The 27221-nt window shown below is 37.8% G+C and overlaps 3 protein-coding genes across 3 annotated transcripts in view; 2 read left to right on the top strand and 1 right to left on the bottom strand.

Annotated features, from left to right (window-relative positions):
• Positions 1-17357, top strand: part of LOC137273555 (tubulin beta chain-like) — an 80203-nt gene extending 62846 nt beyond the window's left edge. The window contains exon 5 of the mRNA XM_067806295.1: positions 17341-17357. The gene's annotated coding sequence lies outside the window, so the exon portion shown is untranslated. The remainder of the gene's footprint in view (positions 1-17340) is intronic.
• LOC137273546 (zinc transporter Slc39a7-like) lies at positions 1954-10207 on the top strand. The gene is made up of 3 exons (XM_067806283.1): positions 1954-2952; positions 3471-3682; positions 5493-10207. The coding sequence occupies exons 1-3, from the start codon at positions 1989-1991 to the stop codon at positions 5742-5744; spliced, it is 1428 nt and encodes a 475-aa protein (XP_067662384.1). The 5' UTR covers positions 1954-1988; the 3' UTR covers positions 5745-10207.
• A 1531-nt stretch (positions 17358-18888) lies between the features above and the next one.
• LOC137272433 (tetratricopeptide repeat protein 19, mitochondrial-like) lies at positions 18889-22508 on the bottom strand. Its single transcript, XM_067804813.1, has 2 exons — positions 22323-22508; positions 18889-20151 (listed from the first exon to the last, which is right to left on the bottom strand). The coding sequence occupies exons 1-2, from the start codon at positions 22502-22504 to the stop codon at positions 19212-19214; spliced, it is 1122 nt and encodes a 373-aa protein (XP_067660914.1). The 5' UTR covers positions 22505-22508; the 3' UTR covers positions 18889-19211.
• Positions 22509-27221: the final 4713 nt, after the last annotated feature.

A 27221-nucleotide genomic window follows, 5' to 3' on the forward strand; every position in this document is an offset into this window, starting at 1 on the left:
CACTCATTCATTCTTTTATGATATACTATATGCATGCGGCATGTGTTTCGGGTTGTTTTATTATTTTGTAAATGCTGCTTGATTTCTGCCTACAGCAATATACTCAATAAAACCTACTGTATCGATTCTAGTTCGGCTTGTCCGGAATTCGACACACCCGACTTCGTCTACTTAATGACTGACTTTGAAGCAGACAGAAGCAAGCAAACGTTCACCTGTGTGTTTACACCCGTAAATATCAAATTATTCATGAATGACCATAGTTGATGTGTAATACTAACGATGCCATCATATTATGAAGTTCGTAAAACACCTCAGTATATCTAGTCAGAAAAACGTCTTAGAACAAAGCCTACAGAGGATATTGACGTTCAACTGAACGTCAACGCCAGTGTGGTTGCCGAAAGAAAATGTCTACGAGCTGTCACGCCAAAAGGATCATGAACATTATATGGAAGTATCACTGGAAATTAGTGTTGACACCAGGTGTTCAAAAAACGGGTCTTCTGGTCTATTAGTAGCAGTTCCAATCAGGACAAAACCTCAGAACACAAATTGTACCATCTTACCTCACTGACGTACATCAACAGAACACATTCATATCCTACTCAACAAAAGTTAAGAACGCTCGAGAGGATTTAGCTCAGACAGTAACACACACCCTTACTGACGTCAACCAACATAACACATACACATACTACTCAACAAACCATGAAAAAGAGAAGGCTCAGCTCAATCAGTACCGATATTCCCTTACTGACTGTCATGCTGTGAGGAGGAGCATATGCATTTCGAACCTGTGAAAGAGTTTGAAATTTACCTTTGAAACATAACAATAATGTCTCCATGTGTTGGATCTGATGCATTGTTATTGACGGACACCGGTGGTGTGCTTGCTGGACATGAGTGGTCGAGGAGATATTACGAGCCCTTCAAATGGGCGGTGTCGTTTGTGCCTGACGTTATTGGTCGACCTGAAAATCCGAGACAGACAACACCGAAATGTTTGATTGCTCTTATAAATTAGAAATTGGTCTTCAGTAACCTATGCTTGTCGTAAACGGCGACTAACGAGATCGTTTGTTCAGGCCTGCTGTCTGGGTTGACACATCTCATCGTATCGCTGACTGGGTTGACACATATCATCGTATCGCTGACTGGGTTGACACATATCATCGTATCGCTGACTGGGTTGACACATCTCATCGTATCGCTGACTGGGTTGACACATATCATCGTATCGCTGACTAGGTTGACACATATCATCGTATTGCTGACTGGGTTGACACATATCATCGTATCGCTGACTGGGTTGACACATATCATCGTATCGCTGACTGGGTTGACACATATCATCGTATCGCTGGCTGGGTTAAATAGACGTCATATTCTCGAAAGTCGATGCTCAGACTCGATTATTTACAAACCGCTACCATATAGCAGGAATACTGATAACCTCACTCATGCAAACATATATTATCAGCTACATAATTATCCAACAGCAACATTCTGGTTAGTGGATTGTGAAATGGCATTGGGCGTAAACACATGAAGCGCTCGTAAAATCGCCGGATATCGGCACATTCCCCGTTCAAAATCGGCCCGTTCACTTTGTCTAGTTTAAGGGTCTTGATTACAGTTTTGTCGTCTATAAATAAACCAGACAACCATTTTACCCGTTTTCTCCATGGGCAGTTCAGTGAATGAAGTGTTGATTTCTATTTTTCGGTTACAGAACGCGCGTGACCTTATATAGATTTGTTATTTCAAATCGCAACGTGCATAAACTGTTTTGTTTTACACTTTGCTTGATTTTGTTAAAATGTTATTGAAAACCGACAAAATTCATGATACGCTGGTATGATTCAAGAGCATGGGGATTTCCTCGTCATATACTGCAGGTGCCCTGAGGGAAAGCCACGTGTATTTGTTGACATCGGTCACAGCGCCACCTATCGCCACGTACACAAACTCGTGTCAGGTTCAAGATGGCTGCTCCCAGTGCGAAATCACGATACCGGCTGTTACTGATTTCAGTGTTAATTTCTGGGTTTGTTTTAACTAATATCATTAATGCACATGGTCATGGTCACGCTCATGACCACGGACACGACCACGGACACAGCCACGACGAACCGGCGTCTTTTAAATACAGCAGGCAGGCAAACGAAGCCCAGGAAGATGACCACGGTGCTCATGGACACACACATGGGGGACACGGTCACGCTCATGACCATGGTGGACATGGACACGCCCATGATCATGGGGGACACGGTCACTCTCACGGAGGACACGGCCACGCCCACGGAGGTCATGGGCACTCGCACGGTGGTGGACATCATGAAGATCACACCGAAGAATACAAGAAATGGGAAGACGCCAGACCAAAAGCGCCTAAAGCGAAAGAAACAGACTGGCTACTGTGGGTAAAAGCTATTGGTGCCACAGCATTCATTAGCGTATCACCGGTTTTCATATTGCTTGTAATTCCCCTCGACAACACCTCAGAACATGAGTCACTGTTAAAGATATTGTTAAGTTTCGCCTCGGGTGGTCTCCTGGGAGATGCGTTCCTTCATCTCATTCCACATGCAGTGTCACCTCACTCACATGGCGGTGATGACCATGGACACTCACATGATCACGGACACTCACACGAACATGGTGGACATAACATGTCTGTAGGTTTGTGGGTATTGGCTGGCATAATCGCCTTCCTTGTCGTTGAAAAATTTGTACGATATGTCAAAGGAGATGGTCATGGCCACAGTCACTCCCATGCCCCACCCCCTTCTAAGCCAGTGGAGAAGAAAAAGGCAAAGACGAGTGATGACGAGGATGACAGCAAGTCAGAACAGAAGAGTAAAGGAGAGAAAAAGGAAGATAAGAAGGGGGAGAAGGAAGATAAGAAAGCAGCAAAGAAAGTTGAAAAGAAGGAAACTGCTAAGAAAGGTATAATAATCATAATGATTTTGTCTCAGTATAACCATCAAGCTATGCATTAGTTTTAATGAAACAATAGTCTACTGGTCAGAAGGTCACTAGCCAAGTTACTTGAAATCAAATAATTGATTTGTTGTCCATAAGAATCCAAAGAGACCCGATGACATAATTATAAATGTACAGTTTCGACACTTGAGTCACCACGTCTAGACACTGTCACAGGTGGTTTGGCCTAAAGACACTGTTTGCTGTTGCAGTATACCCTATCGGTTATGGTGTTCTTAATACCAGTCTCACTTGTGTTCAGGCTTTTGATCACTGAACTGCCTTGTCCAGATTCGATAATTTATGCCAGGAATATTGCTGATTGTGGCACAACAATTAAACAACAATTAAATATAATACCAGTCACAGGTGTCAAGTCCAGATACAAAATGCTGTCACATAGTTGGAATCTGACATTGCCTGCATTTCAATACTATTACCATTGATCTATGCCAACCTTGATTTTTCATATTTTATTGTAGACACTGAACAAGGCGACATCAAGGTTGCTGGCTACCTGAATCTGGCTGCAGACTTCGCCCACAACTTCACTGATGGTCTTGCTATAGGGGCTTCCTTCTTAATCAGCCAGAATGTCGGTATTGTCACCACCATCACCATATTCCTACATGAAATACCTCACGAAATCGGTGATTTCGCCATCCTTGTCCAGTCAGGATGCACAAAACAGAAGGTAATTGCAACAGTTCCTATGTGTGCTGTGAGAAGTTTGGTTAGGAGACTGAGATGAGTATTCTCCCTTTGACCAACATTTCAGCACTTTCATCTGGGCCAAGTGTCTGCAAGACTGCCTACCAGTCCTGTCCATGGATGTGGGGTGGTTGGGTAGCATGGTGGTTAAAGCATAGAAGATATGGGTTCGATTCCTGACATGGGTGCTGTATCTGAAGCCCATTTCTGGTGTCCCCTGTTGTGATATTACTGGGATGTTGCCAAAACTAAAAGTTTTGTAAAACCATACTCACTTACTCGCTTGATAAGTCACTCACTCTATCGGGATTGGTGATATTTACACCTACAGTACATTCTGGACCTATTTAAAATTGTCTTTGAGCCATACTGACATTGGTGAATCAAACATGGATATGAATCTGTCACAGAGAAATATTGAATAGTTTCGGTGTTTGTGTGTATGTTATGTTGAAGTGATTCTAACAAAAATCTTAGGATTAACTACTCTAGCATGTACAGATGTACATGTGTCTGCACCTTGTGAGACTGGCTTATCCTCCTCTGTGAGATTACTGGAATATTGCTTAAAACTCACTCAGTCTGAGACTGATCAAATTTATGAATTGCTACCCAGACTGGAAAGATGGGAGTTACTAGTATTAAAATTATGTCAAACACTAGTAAGGAGCTGTAACATGTTATCAATTCTCCAATTTCAGTGAAGACATTTGCACTTCAGGTTAGAACTACGTGTCTACTGTCATATGTATTTACAGTCAAGGAATTACGCAACCAATACTCTGACACGTGAAGGTCCGGAGTAGAATAGGCCTTCAGCAACCCATGCCTGCCATAAGAGGCGACAAACGTGATCAGGTTGTCATTGGTTCCCAATTGTGCAAATCGATGCTCATGTTGTTGATCACAGGATTGTCTGGTCCAGACTTAATTATTTACAAACTGCCTTTATGTAGCTGGAAAATTGCTGAGTGCGGGGTAAAACTACTCACTCACTCAAGGCTCTGTTTATGACATAGACACAGGACAAATTGTCAGTTCATTGTTTTGGTACTGATAAGCAGGAGATATTTTACTTAAAACTAAACCAGTAAAGATGGTTAGAAGAGATCCTCAGTAACTCATGCTGGTCGTAAGAGGTGTCTAACGACATTGGATGGTCCAGCTCAATGACTGGATGGATGCATGTCATAGTTTCCCAGTAGACTGATGCTTATACTGTTGATCAGTGCATTGTCTGTTACAGATTTATTTACAAACCACCACCATACAGCAGGAATATTGCTGAGTGTGGCATTAAACACCAAATGAAACTTAAAATAGGGCTGCAATGATTCGGTTTGATTCATGAAAAATCAAATCTGACACCTTAGTTTCTATTTTCGATAATATTATCACTATTTGGATTTGATATTTGAACACCCATTTGAATTATTGACACCCAAAATGTAATGTTTACTTCAACCTGTGCAGTTTCGAGCACGGATATTAGGCAAAACATTATTGATCAACGCTGGGTTAATTATCCAATGCATTGAGAATTGTTGCTAGTAGACATCGCCAAACTGATGATGCAATATACGCTAAGTGATTCGACTCTGAGAGTTAACGCTTTTACTTGTATGAAGAATTGAATCAAAAATGTTTGAGATTCGAATCAAGGGTCCAGTATCGAAAATCAAATTGATTCGTGGTTTGGGTGAATTGTGGCAGCTCTGCGTAAAATGAATGAAAGCTGACAGATGGTGACTAATGTGTTCTGTGTACATATCTTGCATAACTCTCTGTTGCAGGCCATGATGCTTCAGTTCTCTACAGCCATAGGCGCCATGCTAGGAACTCTTTGCAGCTTATTTGCCGAGGGTATTGGCGATGTTGCTACTGCCTGGATCCTCCCCTTCACTGCAGGCGGCTTCATCTACATCGCCACTGTGTCTGTTATACCTGAACTGCTTGTAGACTGTAAGCTCAGCCAGTCAATCAAAGAGATTGGTGCCCTGCTTGTAGGAGTATATATGATGGTTTTGATTGGTCAGTTTGAGTGATGGACAGGTGTCTTTAGCCAATGATTGTTACTTACTGCTAACAACTAAAGCTGTTGATGATGGATTGGATGGATCTGTTACCATGGTTTCCGCTTTGATATTTTCAAAATATATTTTTAATAAGTAAGTTCAGAATGTTTTAAGTAGTAACTTATAATTTTTCAAAAGTTATGGTAACTGTGGGTTTATCATTTTTTGGTTGATATTTTTATTGTTTTTTCAGTGTATGTCAGTTCAGATATCATTCCAACTTTTTTGTTAAATAATATGAAGTCTGATATTTTGTGATTTTTAGTAAGGTATGTTAAAAGTGTTGTAGTAATGGGCCGATTTGTCCTGGCCCAAAAAAGAGACATTCTTGCAGAATAATAAAGAGTTTTAGAATTACTGTCTTCAAGGCTCAAATACTGCAAATTTTTGGAGTCCCCTACCATGATATTGTTGGAATATTGCTAAAGGCGGCATAAAACCATACTCACTTACTGAAACTGAAGATGATGTCAGTGGGGTGTTCACTGTCATTCATGTCTATTATTCAACAACTCAAATATAGAATTAACTTTGTAAAACCCAGCTCACTCCGTTAAGGTGAACAACCAATAGTAAAAAGCAGAGGTCAAGAGGTGGTATTTTGTCCATGATCTTTGTTTGTCTTGCTTGTTGCAATACTAGTTTTAAGTATTAATGTTCTCCTTAGTATTGTTCTTGTGTTTCAGTTTGATTTATGTTTGTATTTTGATGCAACTATTGAATTAAACTCATTTTCTCGTCATTGTCTTAATATCATATCATGCATAGTTGAAATGCTCGTTACAGTACTGTTCAAAAGTAATTACTGCTAAATTGTGCTTGGACACGTTGAACACAGTTTGACAAGAAGTATGTGGAATCATGTTGATATTAATGCTGTGGCATTAATGTTGATATCAAGAAAATTTAAATACATGCTTTTGAGCAGAGCTGCTCAATCAAATGATGATTTGCCCATATTAAATATTTAATTAGTGTTATTTTTGAACTGATAAGAGATATTTTACTTAAAACTAAACCTGTAGAGATCCAGGTTAGAATTGGTCTCCATGCTTGTTAAGAGGTGACTAGCAGATCGGGTAGTCAGACTTACTGACTTAGCTGACGAACCTCATTGTTTCCCAACCGTATAGATTGAAGCTAGATTGTCAGGTCAACTATTTACAGACCGCCAACATATAGCTGGTACGTTGGCTAGAGTGGCATTAAACCCCAAACAACAACAACAAAAAAGCAGTGTAAAACCATACTCTCTCACTCACTGGTATTGCTAGTGATCACAGCGCCATTATTACGAAGGCAGGTGTTACTTAATTTGTCATGACTCTTCTAAATACTCATCACATTTTTTAAAGTTAAAGAATAACTTGTTTTTAAGCTAAACATTTAAACATGGCTGTCTGTATTCTTAGCTTATTGGAGACATAAACAAAGTTGCATGTAGAGACTTAAGGCAAAACGATTCATTTGATTTTTAACTCTGGATATGTAGTGAGTGCTTGTAAAAATGTCCATGTTTCATTTCAGTGGCAAAACTTGTAAGTAGAGACTAAGTAGGGTGGTGATAGACTAATGATTCAGTCACAGTGAAGGATAACATGTGATTGTCAACGTATTTGTACCACCAGCAACAATGTTGCAACAATTTGGTGCTCAGAGTTGTCTCTCCCACTCAAGTCAGGATCTCATGACCAAGGTTCAAATTCCAGATTCTCTCTGGTTATGATCCATGAGTTGTCTGCTTGTCCGTACTCACTGATTCTGTCAATATGTAAATATTTACACTATGTCACTTAAAGCATTTTTTCCGGTGATTGAGCATGAAAAACACAGCTTTTTCACATTCACAGTTTGTCTTTTTCTTGCCTAATGCTGCTACAGCAACAATGTAGGGCTGGTTGAAAAGATCAATAATTTGAAATCTTGTCAATGGCAGGAATAATAGTGGATATATCTGTGAAATGGTATCATTGATAATAATCTCTCCTAAGCTGTTGTTAGGAAACAGGAGGGACCATTGACATGAAGTATGTTGATTTTTGTTTGACTTTTTTGAAGTTACTTCTCCAAGGGTAATTAGTTATCAGCTGATATTATGTAAACGATTATTAAGTTCTATGATCTGAGCAGAAGCCAGCCCTACTAAAATTTGTTTATCATGAACATTTGAAACATTGTTGACATGTAGATTTTTTTTGTTGGTGAGGTATCGTCATATATTTTGCTGATGTGAGTGTAATTACGCTGTGTTGTCTATAAGATGTCGTTGATACAAATAATGCTGGCAAACTATACAAAACCGTCTCTGAATTCAGGTTAGGGTGGTACTTGAAAATTATTTGCAGTATTCTTTTGCAGCTCTGAAAACAATCAAAGACAATTTGTTTGGTTAGGCATTCAACTGCTATGAAATATGTGCCAAGAAAATAGGATTTAATGATCTGTTATTTCCATAAGATGAGGGTAAACAAACACTCATGCATGCTAGTTGTGTTCTGTTCGTTACACATTGCATGAGGGGCACCTTTCTGTCAGAAAATGTTCCAACTAAATAAGAATTTTAGAAGTGGTGGTGGAGTAGCATAGTGGTTAAGGCGTTTACTTGTCATGTCAAAGGCTCAGTTTGAATCTCCATATGGGTACAATGTTTAAAACCCATTTTTGGTGGCGATAGCTGGAATATTGCTAGAACCAACATAAAACCTAGCTCACTCATTCATTCTTTGAAGAAGTCAATTAAACAAGAAGTCTGCACCTGTGATGATGAAATAGAAAATCACTTTTAGTTCCAGTAACAAAGCAATGCATTTTTCATTTTCGTACATGTCTTTGAAACACAATTTTTAAAATGTACACCAGTCAGATATCATTTTGATGTTTACATTTTTCACTGTTTTTTAGCAAAGGTTAATTGGGATTCAGCAGCTTATGAAATAAGGCCTGTCCGACCGCCCAAGAGAGGCTAGATTTCTGACTGATGGGCAGTCTAAATTTACAGCTCACTAGCCTGATGGTCTTGTAAAAGTGAGATTACATGTTCACACATCTGAGTAAATTCACTGTATGTTAAAGTCTGTTTTTCAAATTGAGCACTATTTAGACTTGACAATTACTGTCTGAATATTGATCTATGAAATTGTAAGATTGAATCACTGCCTTGGCATATATTATCACTATAACAGCGACTAAACAATAACTAAAAATTGAGTGAAGAATATTTTCTTTGAATTGTTTGCTCTGATTAAATCCAGTAACTTCAAAATGTTACCAGCCATGGTGTCTGGCTAGGGTTTTGGCTTATTTCATACACTGGTTTTAGCCAGAAACTCTAGTTCCAGATTTCATGGCATGGATCCACATTTTGTGAAAGTATTAGTATTGCAGTTTATGAGTGTCAATGACAAGTATATAAACCAGTATATCTTCACAGTGGTGGTGGGATGAAGCTTTTAAATTGACTATGCTACAGTTAAGTGTTTGAGTTTAGTCGTTGTGTAAATGTGATGTGAGTGTTAAGAATTGAAAGATGGAATGAAAGGAAAATGGCAGTTCGTTGCTTTGAGTCGGTCCACCTGTTACTTGTGTTCAAACAAAATCTTGGAATAGCACAACCTTTGTTGAACTGTTTATTTCTGTGTTATTAGCAGCGGTACCAACGTGTATGACCAGTTGGTCTGTGATTTAAACCAGGTAGATGATGCCAACAGTGCTATTTTTCTCAACAAGGTCTAACTTCACTACAGCTCATTGTACCCTGTGGCATTGAGGTAGCCTATTCATTACAGTGTTCTCTCCTCATGCTGAAGCCTGTGTTCGTTTCCCTAACATGGATACTAGATGTGAAGCTCTTTTCTGGTCACTGATAGTGATGTCTGCTGGAATATTACTGAAAACAGGGTAAAAGTTAACTCCCCACTCTCGCTCATTGTACTATGAGCCTGTAAATATTGACATCAGACATTATTTGGGGTCAAACCATTTGAAGGCTTTTCAGGGCAGTTAAAATGAAAGACCTTGGGCAAATATAATACCCTGATAAATAGTGTTACTCTTATACGTTTCTCAGTTTTGTTTCTCTTGATCTTTCAGATGAAGTATGCTTACATCGAATTTCTGTATCTATTATTAAATCACTGCATGTGAAAAACTATTGTATGAGTGAATTCATGTTAACGTCAAGACTTGTTGTTAAAGCAGATTTCTTATTTTCTGTTAGACATGGTTTTGTTAGCATTTTTCCAGTCATGTGCATGTGTCACTAGTTATGAACTAACAGGGCTTCATACTGTAACACATCGACACAAGGCATTAAGGACTGACTGTCTGTATTGGATGACAATGTCACTGTAGAGAGTGTGGATTCATGGTGCTCAGATCGTTACTATGTCACTATGTGTATTGTATGAACTGGTGAATAAACATATATAAATGCATTTCTTTTTGTTTGTTTGAAGAATGTCTTTTGAAGTGGAATATATGTATTTGAAGGTGAAAAATTTCATGTTCTGATAATGCTCAAATATGCTGAATGTTATCTCATCCCACATTGTCAACTTCATCATTATATGGCTGTAATATTGCAATGCAATGTAAAATTTAAACTCACTCACTCACATTGTCATGTCACAATGACCTAGGATCAACCAATATAGCAACCCTGATGCCATTGGTTGGTTCTTGTGACAAGCAGTGTTACTTTAATTTGAACCATAATTTTCTGAAACCACATGCTGTTCATCACTGGATTGTCCGATCCAGACCTGATTATTTACAGACCACCACCATAGAGGTGTAATATTACTGAGCGCAGAGTTAAAAAACAAACAAAAACTTAAAGTTTAACCTGTTTTTATTGAGCCTGAAACAATTGCATATAGTCAGCTCAAACACGCATATAATATTGCATTATTTTCTGACCAGACAAACACTCACAGATGTTACACACTACAGAAATGTATTCATACACTCCAGGAATGTAGTTCCATCATTTAACATATACTGGCTCTGAGTAGAAAGTACAATGGGGGTTCTTGGATGGAGTGGTTCCTAACTCTCTTTGTACTTTCTCTCCAGAAGTTACACACAAAAATGAAGTGTGTTGTATACCAGACTTCCACGGAATCCAGGCATCTTGAGTAATGTTGGCTTCACACTTCACTTTGTACAAGCTATGAACCTGTTCACCTGCCAGAAAATGTGTGCTTGGTTAATGGGTACCTGGAAGGACCCTTCTTGCACCTAAAAGTTTGTGGCAGTTTGAGTTATCCAGGGTAATTATGTCCACTATGTTGTATTTGCTATGATAATGCATGTGCAGTGTGAAGTTCATAGCTCTATAAATGACTTTATTATCATTACTATGGTTTACTTTATTATCGCCAAGATTTTGTTTGTTCACAAACAACTAGGCTCTCCATAGCCATTTACATCCATGGATGGCTCCCCAAATACATGGTTTTCAAATGATACATAAAAAATTTATAGAATAACAAAAGAAAAATGATCACACTGTTGATATGTTGCATATGGACACTTCAAGTATAGTATGATTTCATTTTGAGGCAGATGAATTGCTCTCTAACACAAAATCTAACTAATGCAACACAAGAAATCGACATACCAGTTCTGTCTAATACTTTTGAACACCAAATAAAAAAGCTGTTTAACAAATGATCATTATTAATTTTCGTTGTCACTTTTCATGATTTTTCACTTGGGGGCACCAACTGCTGGTACAACTGCCAGGTAATCATTGTCTCTAATGAACAAACCTGTGTGGTGAAATTTCTACTTGCACAACTGGCAGCTCTACCAGCGATTCATCGGTCTCAAATGAAACCTAACTGTCTATGGACTGATTATTTATTATTATCCTCCAAAAGCGGTTTCCACATGTTATTACACCTGGGTGAGATCAACCAATGTCTCATGGGACATACTGCTACAATGAAATTGCATCACAGTACTTGGAGGACCATTTGTACATTACTGGTTACCATGACGCCACTATCAATTATCAAAAATATCTCTAACTAAACCTAGTTAGCATTTCCTTTGAACACATTTGAAACACTGATACATTTGTCATCCAAAGACAAATGAGTGAGATGATTTATTTCCAATATCCTTTCAATTTTTCAATTTGTTAAAAGTAAAATCAAATTTGTCAATAACAGTTAAAACTCTCAGGCACTTATCAGAGTTTTATACTATTACTAAACCACATTGATATTGTAGACATTGAAGGACATGAGGGTCAAAATGCTGAGAAATCATCAGAAATGACACTGCTTAAAAGTGATCATAACCAGCCTTTAGGCCAGACCAATTTGCATTTTTTCAACAATAAGAAAAAAAGTAAAAATTAATTTTCCCTGCTCAAAAAATAAAATCCTGATGTTTTTATTGGTTACAAATGTAAACTCACAAGAAAATACTTTTTAGGTTGTTTTTTGACTCATATTCGCTTCATAAATTGCCAAAAGTAAAATACTTTGTGTACTGAGAAGGAACATTACTTTGATTGGAAATTTTAATTTTTTTTTTTTCTCCCGCCTGCCTTTAGGTTTTCAGAGGGCAAAAATCCATAAAACAAGTAATGAAATTGGTCTGGCCTTAGTAATGATATTCACGCCAAGTGCATCCAAGAAAACCTGAACAGTGTTGAAAACATTCCAAGATCATGCAGCCAAAAGGCCATTAGAGCAAGTATGATTTCACTGTCTCACAGTCTGGAATGTGATGTGTCCTCCTGTCACCATCTGGCTGTCCTGACTCCAAGATTCTGACTACATTTCCTTTGGCTAAAACTCTACCCTGAATATATTCCAAGTCTCGATTTACTATGTCCATGGTGACCAACATCAACTTCTTGGGCTGGCTTAAAGATTCATAATGTAAAATATTATTGTATGAAAAATTATCAATGATTATATGAAAACTGTGTTTTTACAATGACATCCAAATAAAGCTTTATGCAGGTAACACGTTTATGTGTGGGCTGCTTCTAAATCAAGTCCAAGATAGTTTTGTCAGTAATTCAAACATTAATGCATCTTCAATCACCAGTGATGTGACATATGTTACTTTCTTTCCGATTTTTAAGCAGTTTTGTTCAAAGTTAAATCTCAGGTATTTATCGATAATCAACTGATATACAGTTACAGATTATAGATCTCTGTAATCAATAGCCAGCCCTGTAACCTCAAACTCTGACTAGTTTTCAAATATAAAGTGCAAAAAAGCAATGCATTATCATTGTGGAAGCAAAAATGCCATTATAGCATGGTGAAAACACCAAACACCGGTCACGCACTGATGGTGTAACATTTCCTGTGCAATGCCATATGTACAAAATACTCAATAACAATATCAGTACTTCCTTCAACAAAATAATGTATTCTGATCTAGTTGATTAATAAAAAGTCCATGTGATGACACACATATCTACTGAAAATGATACCAAGCCAGGTATTGAATAGCTGACTGAACATTTGAATACAGACGGAACTATACACTTCATTATGAAGACAATCGTGTGTAACTATATACCTTTCAATTACTTCCTGGGGCTTCTTTCACAAAGCACTATGGTAATAGGAAGTCATTAAAGTAATTTCAGTGCAATGTTAAAGAATGGAAGTTAAGGTTGGCCATAGTAAAGGTTGCTTCATGAAAGGAGACCCTGATCACCAAATACAGAAGGCATTAACTGAGTCACCATTAGATTATTTCAAAAGTGACTTGTAAGTTGAGAAAAAGATTGAAAAAGGAGAAAAAACAGTGTTAAAAATTTCCCAAAGTTTCATCCAGACAATTGGTCTGGCAACCAACCTATGTTACCAGATCAGATAAAATCTTGCTGGTCCAGAACTTTCTGGACTAAGAAAAGCAACAGGAAGGTAAATGTGAGGAAATAACCATTGGATATCAGATCATTATTGTCAGAACAAGCATTTTCAAATATGGTTCAGTCTTTGGATTATATGGTATGAGTGTGCTACTTCTTAAAACTGACCATCCTGCCAAAAACACACCATCACAGGCTGTCAGGCAGGCAGGAATTTGCAAAACTGATAAAACATGTATGAAGTAGCTTACAACCTAGTAATGATAATGTTGTACTCAACATAATAAACTGATGCTTATAATAATTCATAAATAACAATATGAATACATGAAATGATGATAAATCATGATACAGCAATCTTCAGTACTCCACAAAGGAGATGCAAGGTGTAAAATTAATGATCGTCTATGATGATGATGATGATGATGATGATGATGATGAATAGCTTCCATGACCAATGTTTTTCCTGAGGTTTTGACTTTGGTAGGTTTACAAACATTTCTGACTAGCACACACATGCCAGTAGAATTGCAAGATGAAATCATATATTATGTGATCAAGAAATAAATATTAGAAAACCTCTCCTATCTGAAATGCTCGTTCCACTACATATCAGTATCACACTGATGATGATTTAGGTCAATTTCATACCATAATAATACCACATATCCTAAAAATATCAGGGGTTCAGAAATCCCATCACCCAACACTCAGGACAAGTCAGTTTTCATTTCGGGCAATCAAATAATGGTAATTTACTTGTCCATGGACTACTAGATAATTTCCACTAATGGTTTCAAACTACAAATAAATTTGGAGTTCAATTCTGTTCAAAATGTAGGTACTAAATTTTGCAATGATAATAAAGCAGAGTTTTCTTTCTTTGCTATTTATCACTTTTTGATAAATAGTTCCGAAAGCATTAACATCAAGATACCATGCTGATCTATTCATTCACAATTACATTCATCAAGGCATCAACAGTGATTGTTTGAATAACGATAAAAACCACGGTGAGGCAGGTCAGTATTTAATCAGTACTGCGCAGTTAACTGGCAAACAATAAACTATGTAGTTTTAAACAACAGAATATTACAAGATTAGATTATCTGAACACAGGGCATTGCATCAACAATGATGTCTTTATATTCACTGTGAATTTGAGATAATTTGGCGTCAAATACGCAGGTTTTCTGCGTCAGGGCAAACACTGAGTCCATCAATATGACATTTTTCAAGTCAACTTATGGAATGGCATAGCCTTGCCTCATACACGAAAGGCAGTGCAGTAATGGTACATTGGTATATCAAACAATGGGTGAACCACAAAAAATGCCCTAAATATGATACAAAGAACATACCCTACACACTGTTACCTGTATATCACTCAATCACATAACATAAATACCATTCACATGTGCAAATGAAGAATACATGGGCTGAAAGCCTTTCATGAAAGCTTCATGCTGTGAATAAATACATGAACTATTGAATTTGTTCACATTATATAATATACTTTGTGTGGTCTAGTTCTTATTGATATACATTTTGAGATGCTATAATGTAAAACTGATCTTTAAAGCCCATGGCTTTACTGATCTAGTAATCAGCAATATACAACTCATCTCTACCAAGTGAGTGAGCAGGGATTTAGAAAGGTTGGGGCCATGTGTCATTTTGCACATAAGAACAAAAAATGGCCCATTACAATTTGGAAGTTTGCTACTGATACAAGGGCAGCGGCGCATTCTAAATTCAGAAAATGGCTAATAATCCTGAAAATGGCCAATTGTCTAAGTTCTCTTTGCCAATCCCTGAGTGAGTGACTTTAGTAAAATGCCTCACTCAGCAATATTCCAGCTACATGGTGGCAATCTGTAAATTATCGCCCCTTGACCAGACAATCCATTGGTCAATAGCATGAGCAATGATCTGCGCAGTTGAGAAACAATGACATTTGTCTAAAAAGTCAGCAAGCTTGACCGACTGATCCTGTTAGCCGCTTCTTATGACAAACATGGGTAACTGAAGATCAATTCTAACTTGGATTTTCATGGGTCACCGGTACCAAGACATAAGATCAGATATTGCAAATATTTCACATGACTATAGAACTGATGTACAAAAAGAAAGTTTACAACTGTTTTGAACAGTACACCAGCGTGCCAGCTTGATTTCGGAAGAAACCCCAAAGTGAAGCAGATCTTACATTTTTGCCACTTTAACGAAGCCCTAGAGCACAGGCATGGTGTTGACAAATCAGGAAACATATCATGGCAAATATTTGTGGTCCGATTAATTGGAACAATAAACAATTGGTCGCAGTTACTAACCCAGCAAACTTATTGTTAATAATAATAATCCAACAAAAACAAATTTCAAAGACTTGTTTGCATCAACAATATTATTCACAAGGTTGGTTTTGTCTGTGTAACGACTTTTACATTTCATTAGCCCTACTAACTCGTTTCATGTCATGATTGAATTAATGTTCCGAGCATACTAGTCATCTCTCAAATGCATTTCGAGCAATTTGCAAAATGACACAAGGAACCATGTTTTTTTCTTTATTTGCTTGTGAGAATTAACAAAAGTAACGTGTACCATTTGATAAATGATGATAACCTATTATTTTTGATGACTGATCAGTTGTAATGGGCCAATCATCAATTATGATATTTTAACCCGTTAATAACACTAATGGCAAAATGGGATTAAAACTGGAGAGGGGTTGTAAGGTATGATTTCACGATGCCCAGGTGGAGTGGAATTCTTGAGTTGGTTAAGTAAATATCCACATTAAACCTTATATTACCATGGTAGCTGTGCCAAACTACTGAAATGTTTTAATATATATTTTGATAATGAAATAAAAATGCAATGGCTACCGACGTCTGTTAGTTGTTCAGTTGTTCATGAAGATTATTTGAGACAGTAACTAAATTCTACAGTGTGGTCAAGTGAATCTAATATTTGGTCAAGTGGAGTTTGAAAGTTTTCTGGACCTGTGTCCAGTGGAGGTTTGAAAAACATTTCAACCCCTGCCGGATCACCCTTCCCCCTGCCTTGCTCAGTGAGTACAAGATACTGTGGACACTTTGAGGATGTGAGTTGGGTGCTCTCAAACCTAGAATAATAATCAGCTGATACTTACTAAACAAAAGACACAACTCTATATATATCATTCACCAATTAAGTACCCCATACCTTTTGGAAGACGTGCATCCTAATTATAACTATGATCAATGAAGATACACGAAGAAGATGTCAACAATAAATCCATTCTCATTAACCATGTTAACTTGATGAATTAGTAAACATTGTTTATCACAATTACTAGCAACATTTTCTTATAGCACGATGCTGTGTGGACAATGACAGTAAGTATATGATCATGACAGTGAATATGTTTGCTAAATTCACAACACATAACAACTACCGTAATGATATTACAAGCCACTATTTGGGACATTTGGCAACATGGGTCATCATGGTTATCACAACACAATCAGCAAGTGACCTGGGAGGCACAGTTAAAGATATGTGTACTACACTGATGTTTCACGAATAGATCCAGCTACATCACAGCTTTAATAGTCTACTCTGGAGTGGGTCAGAACTAGGGCTGCCACATTCACCCAATAAACCATTTGATTTGAGATACTGGACCCTTCATTTGATCATTTCTGACTCAACTTGTACAAGTAAAGGCATCAGATTTCATTTCCTCTGAGTCATCTTTTTCAGCATGAAATCCATTGTCAATTTGGTGATGTCTCCTAGCAACAATTCTTATAGGATAACTAGCTTGGCATCTACCAATTATGTTTCCCCTTATTTCAGCATGTAAAAAACTGTACAAGGTGGAGTCACAATTAATTTCCAATGTGAGGAAATTATCTAAATAGGTATTCCAGTATTGAATCAAATTAGTTTATAGTGGATATCGAAAATCAAAATCAAAATATCTGATTTCATTTTCTAATCTGAATCAGAACTGAAGGGTGGCAGTCCTAGCCTGAACTCATCAGCAGCCCCTCCATCTTAAGGCCTAGCCAGAACTTATGAGCAAACTGACAAGCAGTCCAACAAGTCACGAGCCTGACAATCCTATCTAATTGAAATGAGTAAGCATGAAACTTGAAAGGAGTCTATCTTTGTACACATGGCACATGAAATGATGATCATGATCTTTATCATAACTATCTAGATAAGACAAGGGTCAAAAAGATAACTGATAAATGCAACTGCTTAAGGCTTATTGCATAAATCTGCCCTATCCGACTTCAATACATGACTAACAATGGGTTCGGGAAAGAGGACAAAAAAAAGTCTCAAAACATTAAACAGTCAAAATAACAAATATGACATATTGCACTGTCATTATTCCAAACCTTTAATTTTAATAAAAAACCCATAACAATGAGATACTGAAATGTGAATTGGTCCATGCTGATAAACTGAATGTCAGACCCAAATTAAATCATCCACACCTGTGTATGACTATCAAGGTGATTCATAACGGCGTGACAATATAGCAATGTGGTACTGTATCCAGTAGAGCTGCAGTGGGTACACGAGGCATATATTGTGTTTCACGGATGTAGGGCAACAAACAAAAATATCATTTATGAACATTTATGCTTGATATTAAGTCGTGGGTGAGATTTACGCTTCACCCAGCTATATTCCAGCTATATAGCGGTGGTGTGTAAATAATCGTGTCTGGACCAGACAATCCAGTGATAAACAGTGTGGGCATTAATCTACAAACTGGGGATATCCTGACATGTTTCAACCCTGTTACCATGCCAGACCAACAGATCCTGTTAGTTGCCTCTTACATCAAGCATAGGTTACTGAAGACTAACTCTAGTTCATATCTTCACTGGTAACACTACGGTATGCATTGCAAGGGGCCTTGGGGAAAAGGGCATAAGTTAACTCCTATATATCATGATTATCATCTAAATATTCGATTTTACATATCAACAACAGACAAATTCAAAGTAAAACACACAAACAAATCCTTGATTATTGTCAATATGTATAACAAATTGAATTCCTGACCGGATATGGTTAGATTTTAAATTTTTATGAAACGTAAAAGGACTTAATCCTGAATTGAAGGCCACATTACAAAACATCCATTCACAAACTCTATATCATGACACACTAGATATGTTAGTATTTTTGTTACATTATGTTTTTCACATTGTTACAGGGATGTTTCATCAGGAATAAAAGATCCGAGAATACCTTTACTTTTTTTTCATTTAGAATGCCTATCAAGAATCTGATCCACAGAAACTATGCTGACTCAGTAAAATAAATAAATAACATGCACCACATAATGGCTTGGTAATAATGCACAACTAATGAATTATGGACAGGTTCCTAGATGAATATGATAGCTGAGAGTACCACTAATGACAATGGACAATTCTCATCAAGTTACAACTGACATATATACATACCTTGGTCTCTCTTCAAAGCATACACATCAATGGCAAAATACAACTTAAGTTAACAATATCAAATAAATTAAATCATAAACATGATAAACAAGAAGTCTAAAGAGCATGTCATTAACTGCTTTTACTTCGTCTAGTAACCTTGTGAATTTTATCCAGGCATTTCTGTGCTTGATGTGCCGATGTAGTGTCTTTCATTTTCTTAGCCAGTTGTAAAGCATGGCTGCAGGCTTTCTTGGCTGCTTCAAGTTCTGACTTACGCATATACAGAGCTCCAAGGTTACAGTACAACGCTGGCACCTCACTCGACTCAACCCTCTCTCCAACCTCTATGGCGTATTTCAATGTTTTCTCAGCTGGCCCGTAATTTTTACGGAGAATATTCAGTGTAGCCAGATCATTGTGTAAAACAAGGGTCTGTGGGTGTTCCTCCCCTAGAGCTGAAGTCGCAACGGTCACAGCCCTTTCAATCAAAGGCAGTGCCTTGTCGAGTTGTTTCTGGTACATGAGGTACCTTCCGTAACTCTCCAAAGCAAGACCCAGTAGTGCCACCGTGTCCTTGTCTGTGTCGTCTAACTCATTCACTTTCTGTTCCTGTGTTTTTATACAGAACTCAAACCCTGTCCGTGCCTCAGCATCCCTGTGTTGCATGGCATAGATACTTGCAAGTTTGATGGAGATTTCAATCACTGAGTTATCATCTTTATCGACGCCAACCTCAAAGCAACATTTCATTGTCTCTTTGTATAATTTCTCTGCCTTGTCGAACTGGCCCCTGGATAAAGCCATATCGGCAAGACTGTCAAAGATGTTTGTTTTGGCGTAGAGGTAATCTCGAGTTGTCATGTCGGTTTTTCGGTGATTTTCTGCTGCAACTTTAAGTGCTTCATGAAAATAATATTCTGCTTTGTCAAAGTTTTTCTCATGCTGTGCCAGTCGTGCTTCTCGGAACAAACTTATCACTGGATCTTCTTCCTCTTTCTTTCCCAAGCCAAGCAACATGAGCAGGCCCCTGGAGAACGCAACTGTTCCAACAGCGAAGCCAGCAGAAAACCTGGAATGTCAAAATGACTAACATTGAGATCTTTTCAAAGAAAAGACGAAGATACTTTGACATGTCTTTTCACCCAGCTTAGACCATAATAGGCATAATTTGTAAATCAACCCAATCTCATTGAAATCAGTTCTCAGTTTTTGATACAGACAAATAAAGATTATGGATATCCCATTGTGGGTCCAGAGTCCTTTACCTAACTTAGCAGACTGTCTTGCCAGATAATGAAATTTGAAATTGTTAACATGGACATTCAGAATGACAGCTAAGGTTTGCACAATTGATTCAGTCAAAATCATCATTTCTCTCTTTATGTAATTGAATAAACATTTGAATCTAAGCTTATGGGAAGCACTTTCACACAATCTCAACCATCTCATCTGCTAATGGTGTGAATGAAATGTTCTTTTATTCACATTTCATTCACATTTAGAATCAACCAGCTTTGTCAAAGTAGTTTTCCAAGGCTTAAATGGTATAACATAGCCATACTACTAGCTGAGCACATACCATTATGAAATAATTTGCCTAAAGCCAGACTGCATTAACATGAGTTAAACAATAAAAGTATATGTTTCCAATTCATTCATCACTTTCCCCACTCATTACTTTAAAAATATTTTATTCTTAGCATGGTTATTTTTCCAACATTCATTCATTAATCATGTTACACATTTCCAACATAAACATATCAAACATTTATTCATTTGACATTTCAAACATTCACTTCAAGTCATGTATGTTTTAATTCACTTTTTTTTTAATATGAGTGATTGAGCTGTTTGGGTACAAGTGGGTATGGGTTGTCCTACATTTGAGTCTGTCAAAAATGTTTTAACATGAATCTCCATGAGTAAGGATTATCTAGTTCCTCTCACATGCATTCATTGATTTCACATTAATTTTCAGGTTGCTTCCTGGATGTACAGGGAGGGGTTAAAAAATATTAGATACCCAGAGCAGAGTTATCTTCTTCAGAAATCTCTAGATGATAATGGAAGACATAACTGGATTTCGGAGGTCAGATCTCTGCTCTTTTCAGCGGGTTTTGCATGGAACTTGGTTATCACAACAGGTTGGTGATGGAAAGCTATTCATCAACACTTTCAAACAAAGGTTACTTGAAGAAATAACTAGAAACACTCAAACAATTGTGTGTAGCATTTCAATGGCAGATCGGTGAAATGTCATATTTTTCACACACCTCAATTACTCCCTAACAATTTCTTTAGTCAAAACTGTCACTATTACTTGCAAATACCTTTCAACTAAAGGTATGTTTTCCTTCTAAAAATTAAACAAATGTGTGAAAGAAGTTTTTATTGGCACAATTTAATCTATCTTCATGCTGAATCGGGAATAGAAACCAGTGAGCTATAAGATACGGACTTCAAACTTTACTACAAATCTGCTGTCCTAATACGGACACTAATACCCATTATTTGACTTAAACTGAAGTGACAAAATAGTTAACCTGTCTTCTACATGTAGGATTTCAGTTGTTACAACACTAATCAGCTGTTGAAAGCGGCTTTTCAAGGAGTTTCTTCACCCCCTCTATACAGGCTCCCTGATTTAACTAATCCTAGCCTTTGATTTATAAATGAACTGAGATCACTTGAGTTTGACATAAAACTATGGATGTGTTATTAGTATCTATATTTACCAAGGCTATTTTGATTAATTTACATATGAAGATAAGTGTCTACAATGGTTCATACTGTCAGTATGGTCAAGTAAATGTACCTGGCTCCGAAACCTTTATCGAAAAGGCCTATCCCTTTCCACGGGTCAACAAACATGGGTGTGATCACAGATTCAGTTGGCCTGTATCACAAAGTATGGGGTTACTAATCTTAAGTGATTCTTTAATGTTTAAAATTAACTTACAAGGGCGATTTTAAGTTATCCCAACTTGATCGATCCTCATCGGATCCTGAGAATGGCTTCCACGCTATGAAATAATATGTATGCTGATACATCTGCTTTTCTTCGGAAGTTAGAACTTGAGTTTAAAGTTATCAATGACTGTGAAATTAGTTACATTTAATTAAACATAAAAGAAACATAGACAAATCAGCCTCCCTTCAGAATCAGACAGTGATGACGCATTGCATCACTTCATTGCATACGACGACCGGGCATCATTCTTTGACAAGGTCACAACTCACCTCGATTTACGCTCCCGATCTGAGGAAAATCTCGCTTGTGTTGGTAACTGACCAAAAGATCTTGATTGTTTACAACATTGTTCGGTCAAAAACATTTGATTCGACCTTCTGGAAGAATTACATAACCTGGTGAACAGCTGTTTTGCGCATGAGGACACCGCACGTGTGGTACATACCGCCATTTTGTCTTATAGCAGACGACGTCACTGTTTCGTATATTCTCCTGCTTATTCTTTTATAGATAAATGCATCTGATATGGATTATCTAGATCTACGTATATTCTTCATACAATAAATATATTTCTAGTATCATAAGAAAATCTTTCATTCTTAAAAATGAAGGGGCCAAAATGACACATTTGTAAATACGGATTCGTGGCTAACGATTTTCTATATTGAAAAGTAGAAATTCGTAGGAAATGTTTACGAAAATAGATTCACTAACGGATTCAAATATTTTCATTTGGAAAAGAATACGTCAAATGTCAAAAGGTCAAGTCAGTTATAATTTAGTCCACCTTCATACTGCTAAATATTGATACCAAGAAGCAAAATGTGAAGAAGTACATATGTCAAATCGTTGTTTTTGGTTTAATTATTTCTCTTTGTACAATGACATGCTTATACATTTGTATTGAACAAAATGAACACATTTTGCCATATGCCAGTACTTTTAATTTCTTCATGTTAATTTTCGACACACAAAAAGCCACGTTCCTTAATACAGCGAGATATAATACAGATATGTATATTTTAGGTATGACCTATCTGTGAGCTCACGGGCGATGGGGGTAACCTAATAGTTAAGGCGTTCGCTCGTCACGCTGAAGACCCGGGTTTGATCCTCCATATGAATATAGTGTGTGAAGTCCATTTCTGCTGTCCGTGATATTGATGGAATATTGGTAAAACTAAAACCATTCACTCATAAGCTCTTTTATATTGAAATTGTTTGCCTATCAGCAGCCAGTAGATACTGAGGCGCAGGCTATGGACATATATATATACCTTCAAAAGTCTGGAACGCGTGCACATGTCAGTCGTAAGATCGTCAGGTTCGCTGACATGGCTGACTCTTTTTATCATGTCGAATGAGGTTTTAAAAACAAACAAACAAACAAACAAACAACAACAGAGTGTTGGACTGAATATACAGTGCACGTAACTGACAAATTCAATGGACCACATCATTCGTAACTACTCGATCGTCACTTTCCGTGACCTACAAGGCTTGCCGGAATGACACGAGTACTTACGAATGCTGACCACATATCTGTCCACACCGCCGAATCGCCTACATTTCTATTCGCCTACGTCTCCAATCGCCAACAAAAACAAATAAAGATGAAAAAATGCACACCTACTCTTTTAATGAAATCGTCTGACCAGGGCACTAGTGATCTTGATTGACTGACTAAATATAAGAATATTTAGTGGAGTAGGAAGATAAGTATTTCCAATATAAATTCCATTATTGTTTTGATGAAATGCATTGGCGAATGAACATTCTTCTTTTATTGCTGTTAACATGTCAAAATATAAGCAACATTTTTCAAGTTTTTTTTTTAATTTCCAAGAGATACGTGTTAGCTTGGTCGCCGTGTGCAAAGGCGATAAAATTACACGATTTGTAGTATTTTTTTTATCCTCCTTTTGATCTAGTGAAAGTTTAGTTTAACTTATTTTCTGCTCATAGTGTAAATATACTTCTTTACTATTAGGGCACATACTGTTCAGAGGGTTGCTATTTTCCCCCCTTAAAACCAAATGATATATCTTCTAATGTTAATTCTATTTGCCCTCCCCTAATATCCATGAGGACAATTCGGCCCGCACTCCCTTTACAAAACTGCACTCAAACAGTAGATTACATACAGACTCTCGTACCTGAGTGAGTGAGTTTAGTTTTACGCCGCACTCAGCAATATTCCAGCTATACGGTGGCGGTCTGTAAATAAATGAGTCTGGACCAGACAATCCAGTGATCAACAACATGAGCATCGGTCTGCGCAATTGGGAACCGATGACATGTGTCAACCAAGTCAGCGATTCTGACCAATCGATCCCGTTAGTCGCCTCTTACGACAAGCTGAGTCGCCTTTTATGGCAAGCATGGGTTGCTGAAGGCCTATTCTACCCCGGGACCTTCACGGGTCCTCTCGTATCTGTTTACAAAATGTGCATAATGGTGACTCATTAATCCCAATCTTGTGTAAATAAGTATTAGTTGTTAAAATATTCTGAGTAGTCTTGTCTTGGAAATATTTCAAATTTACACTTTACGTACATCCCTTTTCATTAAATGTACATATCCAATCATTCTGGGGAAATCGTCTTCCTGATATTTCTTCCCATTAAGACATTAAATGTCTTTTAATACCAATAACTAAAATCATTTTATACCTCTATATGTCTCTTTTTCGTCTTTCTAAAATAGAAGAGTCCAGTGTCAGATCATATGGGTGACGCTCGTTTATCATTGCGTTATCTGTGGTCAACAGACCATGAAGTGTTGCTTTAAGAATGTAATCGAATAGAGAACAACCCCACACAGGTCTATATTGTTATGTAATAGGGCTATTCATAGAGTGATCCCTGTGGTTCATGGACAGATAGCATTGTCGGACCCATCCTTGACTACCCAGTAAATATGATAAATACCACCCATTTGAGAAAAGAAGAAAGTGTACACACTTCATTTTCACCAGAGTTGTCATGGTCATTTAACAAAATAATGAAAAAGGGTGAAAATGAAGTGTGCATACACACATCCTGAATGTTACGACAATGGTGTCTGTTATCGCCCGTTGGTCGTATCCTGTTCTCGTCTTCTAAGTAATAGTAATCAAACGCCCTTACAGCCAAACACCTTTGTGTCGAAGTTTACAAGGGAACTACGTATACTTAAACACATTGAGTTATGCGAGGGTTGACACAACCGTAGAATGCTGAGTAAAGATGGACATTTGACAAATCTAAGTTTGATAAAACGTGTTTGGCAGTGCGAGGGCTCAGCCTTTGTACCATATCGATGCGTCGAATTTTCGATGGATTGCAACAATTGAGTCTCTGATTACCAGTTAATTGATGGAAGAAACTAAAACGTATCGATGCACTCTTAATATGTATGAATATCGACAATTTAGTAATTGACTACCGTTGATGAATACATCATACATCGTCTCTGTATTGTTACGTAACTATGGCGATACAACTGCGGTCGCCATACGATAGGAAGCCGGGGAGAGAGACGTCAGGTGATGGATGCGTTCATCTTATGTCACTATAGCCTGTTATGTAGATCTAACTTACGTATGTACCTGAAGATGTCTCGCATTCTAACGTCCACCATTAGATTTCCATGTAGTTATCCTGTAATGAACTATCGGCCCTCAGGGAAGCTACTATATAATTTATTAACAGGGTATCATCATGGTTTCAACTGTCCAGAGGTGTTCGACAACTTGGTATGCTCACCTCTTATACATAAATCAACTCCCCGAGCAACTGTCTGCCAGTAACAAAGGTGCCATTGTCCTTAACCTGAATATCTCGTCCCCAACTCAAACAGACGACACATATATCACGAGCCCGGTTTCAACATGTGTGCAACACATGCTATCAACATGTGAGAGTTCTACTGCGAATTGGCGATTTACATTCTCGCACTCTTAAAAGCAAACTGACGAGGTTCTCAAATAGGAACATGGACCCTAAAGAACTTCGACTCTATGGAAAAGTACTAGTAATTCAGACCACTTCAGAAATCAAACATGAAGGAATCATCCGTGAAGCGTCTGCAACCACATGGGAGAGAACTCTTCATGCAGTCTCCAAACTGAGGCCCTCTTCTAATGCCCTTGTAACCTCAGGTCTTCATGCTAAAGCACTGAACACCTTAACTAGCTCTAAACTGATTCAATCTGACCGCATGCCAAAGGCCCTCTTTTTTGGTTGTGAACTATGGTCGAAACTGTCTTCACACGAAGTTATTGCTCTTGAAAGAGCTCAACGTTTTGCTCTAAGACTAGCACATGGTCTTCACCGACGCACCAGAACGGACATAGCTAATTCCCCCCTGGGTTGGCTCCCAACAGAAGCCAGCATACATACAAGAAAATTGTTCTTCCTGGGGCAATCTTTACCACTGTGCAAACCACCTCCTTCCAAAGAAGCTGTCTTTGACGACTCTCTCTTCACCGATGTATAACTGTGGTGCATCTAGTTCAGGCTTCGTCCTATACTCTAGCTATCGGTTCACTTTACTCTATTCAAGAGGAATAAAAAGTATGATATATTTCAAGTGAACCCCATGACCCGATCTCGAAGTCTCAATTATCGATTTCAGGCAAGTCGAAAGGAATAAAAAGTCTTTTACTGTATCAGTATGAAGCTAAAGAGAGTGCATATGCCCAGAATATATGCCAATATATCGTCGAAAATGTGTGGCATTGTGCCTTTAAAAATCAAAACGTAAACCCAAATCGAATGGTCGCCAATACAATTTCGTGAATGGTCAAATTGTTGTGCGGAATTTTCATATCATAACGCTGAAGAAGTCTGTGGAGTGAGTTTAATTTCACACCGCATTCAGCAATATTCCGACTATATGGCGTCAGTCTGTGATTTATCAAGTCTGGAACAGCAGTTCAGTGATCAACAGTAAGCGCATCGATTTACGCAACTGGGAACCGATGACATGTGTGAACCAAGTCAGCGAGCCTTACCAACCGATCCCGTTAGTCGCCTCAAGAACGACAAGCATGGGTCATTGAAGATCACCCGGATCTTCAAGGATTGAAGGCTAAGGCAGGCAGAGACAGGGATTTGTCCACATGGATGAATGAAAAAACAATTAGAAACACATTAAGAAGTATAGTCACATTTTACTCAAACAAA

The sequence above is a fragment of the Haliotis asinina genome, chromosome 2 (genome assembly GCF_037392515.1).
Source record: "Haliotis asinina isolate JCU_RB_2024 chromosome 2, JCU_Hal_asi_v2, whole genome shotgun sequence".
Taxonomy (NCBI): Eukaryota; Metazoa; Mollusca; class Gastropoda; order Lepetellida; family Haliotidae; genus Haliotis; species Haliotis asinina.